Source organism: Centruroides vittatus, unplaced genomic scaffold, assembly GCF_030686945.1.
Source record: "Centruroides vittatus isolate TY-2023 unplaced genomic scaffold, ASM3068694v2 scaffold_386, whole genome shotgun sequence".
Taxonomy (NCBI): domain Eukaryota; kingdom Metazoa; phylum Arthropoda; class Arachnida; order Scorpiones; family Buthidae; genus Centruroides; species Centruroides vittatus.
In genome coordinates, this window is record NW_027122706.1 from 7,042,397 (window position 1) to 7,053,854 (window position 11,458).

At 26.9% G+C, this 11,458-nt stretch overlaps 1 protein-coding gene across 1 annotated transcript; it reads right to left on the reverse strand.

Annotated features, from left to right (window-relative positions):
• Window positions 1-8,112: 8,112 nt before the first annotated feature.
• Window positions 8,113-10,740, reverse strand: LOC136988809 (uncharacterized). The gene is made up of 5 exons (XM_067286772.1): window positions 10,664-10,740; window positions 10,524-10,590; window positions 10,176-10,207; window positions 9,560-10,105; window positions 8,113-9,483 (listed from the first exon to the last, which is right to left on the reverse strand). The coding sequence occupies exons 2-5, from the start codon at window positions 10,555-10,557 to the stop codon at window positions 8,113-8,115; spliced, it is 1,983 nt and encodes a 660-aa protein (XP_067142873.1). The 5' UTR covers window positions 10,558-10,590; window positions 10,664-10,740.
• Window positions 10,741-11,458: the final 718 nt, after the last annotated feature.

An 11,458-nucleotide genomic window follows, 5' to 3' on the forward strand; every position in this document is an offset into this window, starting at 1 on the left:
TGAGATGTAAAATAAATTAAAGTTCTTAATTAATAATTAAGAAGAAAAATGTTTAATTATTATTTTAAATATGTGTAATTTAAGTCATGGATAATTAAATAAAAAGTTTTCATAATTAATTAATATATTATTTTTATAGCTAAAGTGCTGCCATCTGTTATGACTAATAGTCATGCTTTTTCTAATAAATTCATTACGATAGAAATAATCAATCACTGACATTTTTATATATTATTTTATTTGCTATGATTAATTTTAATTTATTGTGTAAATAAATATTTAATGTTTTAAATAAAGGCCAAAATTTATGCTTTATGATTAATATAAATGAAAACATTTAATATTAATATATTATTTAGTTTATTAAAGTTAAAAAATTAAAAAAAATAAATAAATAACTTTATATTAACCAACTCAAAGTATTATTTTACGCTTTTAATACTGAACATGAAGAACAGTGCAAGATTATTTATTTAAAAAACATTTTAAACATTAATTATTATATTCATAATAGATATTTTACATTTATTTAAAATATAATTAAAAATTCTTGCTTCTCTTGAAATTCTGAGTATAATTGTAATCGTTCTTTTCCATAAATCTTCTATAGGGTTAAAATTTAATAAAAATTAAAACTTTTAATGGATTTTGCCGTACGCTTTTTACTTTGTTAATTTCATAAATTAAATATTTCTATTGTAAATGCAATAAATCATGTATATTCAAGTTAAAATATATTTCGGGCAGAGAGATTTATTTATACAAAATTCTATTTTTTGCTAATTGAAATTATAAAAATTTTCGTAATATTGTTATACTTAAAGCTATTTGGTATTGTTATTAAACTTTAAAAATTGATAAACGTACGTTATTGAACATAACGGTTAACAATATAACGTCCATATGCTGAATATTGTTTTCATAAAAATTTTCTAAAGAAATCCATATGTATTCTTATCTTCACTGTATCACTTATTATAAAGAGCTCCCTCAATGGCCGAGTGTATAAAATCACTGAACACTGATAGTTGGTCACGTGTCTAGCCAGTTGGTGAAGCGCGAATCCTTGGAGTTTTCCGGGTTTGCTTCACGTTTTTGTAACTCCTAAATAGGGATCAATTTTCCTTAGAAAGTCCTCCTGGGTGTCATCCCCCTTTGGCAGATCGCCCATGTGTCGCGTTGTCAAATTCAAATCACTTATTATAAAAGATGTAGAGTACAGTTTTACCATTCCATATAATTTTTTGGTAAATATTAATACAAATATTTTTATTGTATCAAGTTTTCGTATCTCAATTTAAAAAAAAAAGTAATTTATGGGCTTCACATTATGCTATTTAATTATAGTTGCTAATTATTATGGAATGTCAAATTATATACCGGTATGACAACTCATGCGATTCTTTACAAATATGACTCAGACTGCAGTTCAAAAGATTATTTCCTAAACAAAGTACAGACAAATCTGAACAACGATCACTGACAGGTTCATAAAAAATTGTCATTGTTGGAAGGTGGCCGTTACTGGAGAATTAACTATATTATAGATCATATTAAAGAAAAGTAATATTTAATATCCAAATTATTTAAAAATTTCACTAGAAATTATTTAAAGAATGCAATAATTTTTCAAGAAGTTTTTAATTTCTTCGTTGATATTCAAACTTTTTTTTATTACAGTACAGCAATTATAATTATTAGAAATGTTTAAAACAAGTAAAAAACACATTACATAAACATTTATAGTAATCAAAGATCATAGAAACACGATTATTGTTCACCGTAAAACCATAAATAATCCCTTAACCAAAACTCACAATCCAATTAGTTGTAAATAATATTTTATATTGTTCTGCTCTAAAAATTCTCATTTGAAAATATATGCTTAAAAATTTTATTTTTCTATGTTTTGAACAACTCATTTAATTTTTAATGTGTTTATATTTCTAAATTTACTTTTTAATTTAATTTTTAATGATATATGCAGATCCAAATCCGATCTAAACTGTTTATATAAGCTATAAGAAGTCAATAAAATAAACATTCTATCTGAACTATTTACGAAAAATCACAGGTAGGAAAATCGCTGATAGTTGATGTGGACTTTGTGAAAAATCACAAAGACAATCCATGCTGACCGACCCAATTGCGTGCCAGATACGCTCGTAATGGGTAAAATTGACACTGGCCATATAGCCCTTAGTTTATTGATGCCTGGCGTTAACAAATAAAATAAAATCCAATGATATATGATTTTTAACTTTATGAAAAAAAGAGATGATTTAATCATTAAACAAGCTATTTTCTAAATTTTTCCTGGTATTGCAACAGACAGTTATTAAATATTTATTAATATAAGATATAGTCAAAATATTTTTACTTTTTTTCATAATATTACATGCAAATAAAATAAAAATTTAAATGTATTAATACATTTCTTCTTAGTACTTGAAATTCGTATTATACAGGAATATCAAAAGATACATTATCTGTAAGCAAATTATTTCCAGTTTTCTTACATTCACATCTAAATTTATGTATAAACTAAAAGCTATTTACACACTGCATTAATAATGTTGAATTTTGTTTGAAATGAAATGTAAATTTAATGTAAAGAAAAAAATTCTGTTTTGCAATAACGCAGATATTTCTTTTCTCTTTTTATTTAGCTGTTATGAAACGCATTATCGCGATTCGAGAAATGTAGAACGTCTGGAAACTGATTCGAAACTAGCGATTTTATTATCTTCTTCGTAAGTCTTCCTAATCTCTGAAGTCATTCCTTGACCCAGATTTTAACCAATCCAAAGATCTGTGAATAGATTAATACGCCCGCGCTTTTAACAAACGATTTAGCTTGGATGGATACGAAGAGATTCGACGCAATCCATTTGAAAAACCAGAGTAGAGAATTTCAAATATAAATAAAATTTTTTCCGGTGCTAAGACCGCTAAAGACAACTTTTGTTTCTTGATTAGCAGGTTTAATAAACTTTACCACATTAAAAATATGTGCGTATAAAGTCCGTGATCATTCTGATAATTTTTCTCCAATATCAACCTTTTAATACCAAATAGTTTGCTAGATTTAGCCAATTTAAAATTCGAGAATCAACTTCATGGACATATAAAATCCCCGCCTTTGATCTCCTAAAATGATCACCAAATCTTTAATTAACAATTAGAAAAAAAAATTAAAATGAATAAAGAGGATATAAACTCGTACGAAAAAATGTACAAATTAAACGCAATATTAAATAATAGCCCAGTGGTCGCCAGCCTTTCTGACCTCACGGTTCACTAAACTCACGATTTTGAATCCCGCGGACCACTATCGTGAATATTTTTTTAAACGATACAAACATCGAATAACGATCATAAAAGTTCCATTTTACTTCATTAATATGAAATTCACTTGAATAATAACAAATTAGTGTGAAGTTTGTTGCTGCTTGTTTGAAATAAGCTTATGGATTCTTGCCTCTTTTCCACGAAGGACGACAATCGCACTTACATTATTTATTGTTGATAATTTATTGATTTTATCGACTATTATTAATAAATAACATTTTCATTTCGTGTTTGGGGATTTTTAATCGAATCTGAAACCAATGAGTGAGGAAAAGCAACTAAACGTTTTCCATTTCTTTCTTAATTTAATACTTTACGTGACTTTCAGCTGATCAATGTCCAAATTTCTCTTTTAAATGCTATTAATTAATAAATATTTAAATAAAATTTTTAACTCGACATGAAATATTTGAACTGTGAAATCGATTTCTCATACAAGTTTTAAGTGATTTAGGTGGATTTATGTTTTGTGTTTTGATAGTATTTACATAAACATAAATTTATTATTTATTCAATTGACAATTAATCAATATAGCATATTGAATATAACTGTCAGTACTATTAAATCTATTAGATAAAATATTTGTAACTGTAAAATATAATTCAAAGTTATTATTATATATTTTTCTACAATTTTAGTCAGTTTACAATACAGTTTACCAGTCAATTTACAATAACATAGACTAATTACTAATTATATTAAATCAATACTAGTTTTACTTTGAGAACAAATTTTTAGTTAATTTTTTACATAATTCATTTTATGAAAAGATATAGCTTATGCTGAATAATTGAAGTATTTATTCTTTTTCATTATTTTAAACTCTTTTTTTTTAGTTTTTACCAGTAATATTAACCTATTTTAATTAATAAATCAAAATTTATTTCAAAACTGATATTTTAATTCTATTAAAGTTTTATTTACAAGATAAAACTTATATTCATGAAATAAATCTGATAATGCTGTAAATGGAAAGAAGTAGAAAATGAAAGAAAATTTTGAATAAAATTTTAAAATTATATCACTATAATTAATGTTTTTAAATTTATTTCTGTTGAATTTATTTATTTATTATATATTTTCTGTATAAATTTAAAAATCTTTCTGTTCATTTGGGTCAAATGAACAGAAAGAATTAAAGGCTTAGAATATATTAAAAATACGTCACTTTTTTGCTGTAATGTTTAATTAGTTTACTGATATTTAATTCAAAACTTACAATTAGCAATAAATTTGAGAATTTTTAAATGTGATTAGTCAGGCTTAAGTGTGATAAAGTAAGATTTGATGTAGGCTACATTATTTTAAACAATTTCATTTGTATTCATTCATTTATAAAATTCTGAAAAAGAAGAATAAATTTAAAAAATATTATTTAAATTTATTTTTAGTTCAATAAATTAATATATTATTTCAATAGCTGATATAAATTTTCACCAAATAAATTACCTGGTTTTCATAACATAAAAAATAAAATAAAATATAGTACTGTGTATAAAAATTGATGAGATGCCTAAGAAAAACACGACATTCAACCCCAAAAACTATCGATAAAAATTGAGAAATAATCTGTTGATTTTACCGAAATTTTTAGCTTAAAGGTATTGATCTAATTGTATTTTTAATGCTATTAAATAATTGAGAAACGAACTAAAATTTTTCACTTCTATAGGTTACAAGATGATGCAATAGATTTAATTTAAGGAACGTTTGATAAAGAAAATCCCACAAATTGCCGAATGCACTAACATTATGTAAGAATTATTTAAGTTTCTCAGTATATTAACGAGAAAGATTTTTTTTGTTTAATAATTATTTTTGCAATAATACTTTTAAAGACATAGTTAACTTATTAAACATAAGTTATTTTGTATAATTGGTAGAAACTTTTTAAATGTTTTATTTAATAATGTGTGTATTACTTTAAAATGTAAGGATTTAATTTTTAACATTGTTTAATAAATAAAACATAGCGACAATTTCATAAGGAAATTGCCTTATTTTCAATAAAACATAACTTTTTGCAAACGTGTATAGCTACTAAAACTTATGTTTAAATGTTGTTGGAAATGATAATGTTCTCGAATTTATAAATTCGAAATATTTCTGATCACGCTCAAAGGATAACAAATACTAATTTGTATTCTATTTTAGCTTCACTTGTTAAAATAATTTACCTTTTATATTTGTTAAACATTTTAAAACAAATTATAATGTAATACGATTTAAAAATATGTAGTAAAACAATTCAAATAACGAAAATAATTTATAAAGGATTAATATATACTCGACTCTTGCTAATCTGGTTATTCCTTGGACATGGATAAGCGACAACGCCGGATTACTGAGTGTATGCTATTGAGAGTTAGGTCTAAAAGTAATAAATAACCTGTCAACCTTCGTTACTGATTCTTTCTGGGTCTTGTAGCAATTTTTTTATTGTGAAATTACGTACAGTGAGACAGTAAATCCTTATAGTAAACTTATAACATTAAATTTATATGTATTTTTAAGAAAACATGACTAAGAGGCAAAAATGATAAAGTTATGGTGGATTGTTAAGAGTCAGATTAGCAAGAGTGTGCCGTATGTTTCTTGTTTGTTATTTCAATTTATCAAAAATGCTTTCTATTTCAGAATTTATTTTCATGAAACTGTGAATGTGAATTATGATATCAATTATGTCACTTTATCATTTTTTCATCTCACGAATATTTACACCATATAACAATTGCTTCTTTATTGTAGTCACGAGAAGTTGTTATGTGATATTTCGAATGAGCGTGGGTGTATTAATGTTATAGTTGAAATATTATTTCCTTGATTTATAATGATAGTATCTTTACTAAGCTTACAAATCTCGAAAAATTTTAAGGTAGTTTAAAATTTTAACGCTTATTTCCTATATAATTAAAATGCTATAAACTTGCTACATTTTAAAAATAAAATAAGATTATAAGTTATATTTTAAAATAAAAATAGTTAAATCCTATTTTTATTCTGTTAACAATATCAACTTTTGTATATGAATAATAAATGCATTTTAATAGGAAAATAATATTTAAAATTTTATTTTAGTTAGCTTGGATCCCTCGTATTTATATCATGTGGAAAACAAGCATTGTTTATCAGGTATTAGATTAATTTTATCAAAATGCTTGACTATAAAGTAAATTTTTGAGGTAAAATCTTTTAAATAGTTATCTTAAACATATAATTTATTATATAAAAACATTAATTTTATACAAAAATAATATTTTTTATAGTACAAAGTATGACCTACTAATTGTAACAATAAACACTACAAAATAATGGAATATTATTATGAAATATCTGGAGGAAGCATTGTAAAATATCAATTATTCATTTATTCAATAAAGTTTTTTGCATAATTTCATATTGCTCATTATATATTTTATATTTTAATAACAACTTGACAGGTGTTCATTTAATAAATGCCACATTCTGGCAAAAGAAACAGAGATGACTAATAAAAGATTATATGTTAAGCAGAGCTAATTTATTGGAAAATGTTAAAGGGATAATATCGTGAGAAAAGAATAATATTCAGGAAAATTAAATAAACAAATGGCGTAGATAATTGGTTGCATGATTAATATCGTATTATTATTCTTAAAGTTAAAAAATGTTAATCTTGTTTTTGAGAATAATAAAAAGATATTAATCATATCATTATTGTGATAATCTCTGAATGTCCTGAAATAATCTTATTAATTTTATTAGAATTTAATTAAAGGAAAGATTTTGATTCAAATTTATTACATCTACTTGATACTTGACACATATTTTAACGTCGATTTATTTTATAAAATAAATTTCAGTAATCTGAATCGTTCTTATATTGACTATAATCATATATATGTATAACTTAACTTTTCAAATAAAAGAAAAACACTGATTTAGACTAAGTTTATATTTAATTAAATCAATTTTCTGAAGTACAAGCTGTGCTTATTAAAATAAATTTAGATTGATGTTTTATATAAGCACTAATCTAAAATTATTAGAATTTACAAGTTTAGATCATTAACAATATTTTTTAATTATATTAATTCATTTAATTAAATAAACAAAATAATGTTTAAACTCTATCCAGTTACATTGTTGTTGTTATTTTAGTATTGTTTAATTAGATAATTAAAAATGAAGATTAAATCCATGAAATATATATATATATATATATATATATATATATATATATATATACTTTTTTTTTCAAAATTTTGAATAAAAAAATATTTTTTAATTCATATATTTTATTTACGGGTTATTTTTTTTCTACTTTGATTCTATTTAAAATCTTCGATTATATTGTAGAAATCTAATTAAAATAAAATAATTGTAATGAAATAATAACGTTAATAAATTAAAACTTTTCGTAAAAGAAATTGTAGAAAAATTGTGAATAGTTAAAAAAGCATGGAAAGACTAAGCGAAATTTATAAATTCAATTGCATTTTTATTTGCAAATATAAGAAAATAATATATAAACACAGATGATATCACATGTTTGCACATTCACATAATAAACAAAGAACATATAACACAAATAGCGGACTGCATACCAACCAATAACGCCTTACCACTACGTATGACTAATTTGTCTATATAATAAACTTACACATTTTATACTGTACAAATATTTCCCATTGGCTAACAAGCATTAAGCGAATTCACAACGCGATACATACAAAATATTGTTATTAATTAATATAAACAATTTACAGCAGTGATGAGTATTATCTCCTGTAGCTTTTGCTACCGTTGCCATTTCCATTGGCATGACCTCCATTTCCATTTGAGTAAGCAGCTCCGTTTCCATTTCCATTTGAGTAAGCCGCTCCGTTTCCATTCCCATTAGAATAGCCATTACCATTTCCGTTAGCGAAACCATTACCGTTGCTATAAGAACTTGCTCCATTTCCATTTTTATATGCTGCGCCATTTCCGTTACCATTGGCGTAACCATTTCCATTTTTATAAGCTGCTGCGCCATTTCCGTTTCCATTGACGTAACCATTTCCATTTTTATAAGTTGCTGCGCCGTTTCCGTTTCCATTGGCATAACCATTGCCATTTACAAGAGCTCCATTTCCATTAGAATAAAGCGCTCCGTTTCCATTTCCGTTACCATTTGCATAGCCATTTCCATTGCCATTAGCATAGCCGTTTCCATTCCTGTAAGAAGCTGCACCATTACCGTTACCGTTAGCATATCCGTTTCCGTTTCCATTTTTATAAGCTAAACCATTGCCATTTCCGTTTCCATTTCTATAAGCTCCATTTCCGTTACCGCCATTAAGTCCTTTACTATATCCGTTTCCATTTCCATAAACAGCTGCTCCATTCCCATTGCCATTGGCATATCCACCATTACGACCATTTCCATTTCCATATCCACCGTTACGACCATTGCTGTAAACTGCTAATCCGTTTCCATTGCCATTGCCATTGCCATTTCCATATCCGTTGCGTCCTTTTCCGTTGCTATAACCATTGATTCCATTAAGTCCATTACTATATCCATTACGTGCTTTTCCATTGCTATAGCCATTACCGCCATTGTATCCGTTACCATTTCCATTCTTACCGTTACCATTTGCATAACCACCATTTCCATTACCGTAGGTAGCAGCTCCGTTTCCGTTTCCGTTTCCATAAGCACCGTTTTGACCATTGCTGTAGCCATTTCCATTGAGTCCATTACCGTTTCCTCCATTTCTATATTTACCATTTTGTCCATTACGATAAGCTCCATTTCCATTTGAATAAGCTGCTCCATTACCATTGTAGCCATTGCCATTTCCATTTCTGTAACCGTTAGAGATGCTTTGGTAAACGCCATTTTCTCCGTATTTTCCACCAATTGCTCCTGTTCCGTACACAGAAATACCATTGCCGTTTCCATTACCATTACCATAACCATTACTGTAATAGCCATTACCATTTGATTCTTTAAATAATTCAGCATTCAATTCATAAAAACTTTGTGCTAAACTGCAGTCAACATTATGATACCAATCGCAGACAAAGTATTGTTGATTGAAAAGAGTAGCATTTGGACACAAAAAACTATCTTGACGACCATCTGATTGACAAATATGGAATACCTAAAATTTAAAAATATATAAATCATTCAATTTATTTAAAAACAATATTGACTAAATCGTAAATTTATCAACAAACCTGGCATTGAGCTTCAGGATCAGCAAAATAACCTGGAAATGCTTGGTCAGCACAACTAAAACTCGTTAAGGGTACTTCGCTGAAAACTGGGAAATCAACACCTGGTGTACCGAAAGCTTCCACTCCTAAATCTTCGTATTCATCATAACCATTTCCATATCCGTTTCCGTAAATGCCATTTCCAACGCCGTAAACACCATTTCCATTACCGTAGGCTCCGTTGCCATATGCTCCGTTTCCATTACCATTACCGTTACCATAAGCCCCGTTGCGTCCGTTGCTATATGCCCCGTTTCCATTACCATTTCCGTTGCTGTAGGCTCCGTTGCCATTTCCGTTAGCGTATGCTCCGTTGCCATTCCCATTACTGTAGGCTCCATTTCCGTTTCCATTGCTGTACGCTCCATTACCATTATAGCCACCATTAGCTCTATTACCATTTCTGTAAGAAGCGCCATTACCGTAAGCTTTTCCATTTCCGTTTGCACCATTGTAGACGCCATTTCCGTAACCATTTCCACCATTAGCATAAGCAGCCCGTTTCGTCTAAAATAAAGTTGTAAAAATTAGATTATAATGTTGGATTTTGTGATTATAAGTAAAAAACGATACTTACTTTTTCAGCATGAAGAAAAGTTGCACAAACGCCTATAATATAAATTTATTATATTATTTAAACGTTCCAAAGGATAAAATTATCTTACTACAGAGTATTACTCTAAAAAAACTTTTATAATCGCCGCTAGGGTATTAATTAGTGCTGAACACAGGAAAAATACTTCCTTATCTTCGCACTTGTCCTCGGATCGTTTGTAATAAAAGTAAGTACTGTACAGTTTGATGATTTTTGTTAATTGAAATAACTTTAATATCAATCATTTGTAATATTTTTATGAGGAATTTTCTTTTAGGAAATTAGCTTAGAGTATTTTTATTACTAATTAATATTTTAAAAAATACTTACTTAATAAAATTAGTGATATGCTTGTACACCGCATCGTGGTGGAATATTGATATTTGAAATAAAATAACTGTAAAAATATATAATAAATATAAATAAAAACTTAGAGAAAATATCGGAGTAGGTTTAGAAGTGATACCTACGAAAATAATGCCAATGTATGGAGTTATATCTTCAGTTCAGTAGGGAATTTCTACTACAACTCGAAGAATCAGAGAAGATTGTTCTTTGGTGCTTTACTGATACTTTCAACAAGCTTATATACTTATTTAGGAGGCCCAAAAGGGGTGGAGATGTTCTACATCCAACAGCCCATCATAAGCTACTGCTCCAATTTTTCTTAACAAAATTGAAAGACAAATGACGCAATCGTGCCTCCAGGACATCTTAGTTAACATAAGAGGGAAAAGGTGGACTTACTCGAGATTTCACTTTCCTATCGAGCGGTATTTTTGATAATTAATTATTGGAAATTGCCGTTTGTCTTCGCGATAATCTAATAATAAACCTTATAAATATGTAATAAGCTATTAATTTGGGAATAATTTATATTAAAAGTGTGAAGATTTCTACGTAATTATATTGTGGATATCAATTGGTTAATTATGTTAAAATCTAAACTTATGTAAGGTATAAATCATTTCATATATTTTTATACTTTAATTATTTTTAAAGTTTCAGTTTTTTAAATGAGAGATAAACTGTATACAAAATGTATAAGAATTTTTATATGAATTGACTAAAAATCTTAAGTGGTAACGATTATTATTTGTTAATAATTTAACAAAGTATTATTTTGTATCAAACGATGAAGTCCTTTAAAACTGCTTTTGATGGAAATACGGAATTGGAATATTATTCAATACAGTTGAATGCATTAATAAGATAAATTTTTCAACGTATTCTATTATTTCTTCGCATGTAAGAAAGGATAAGAA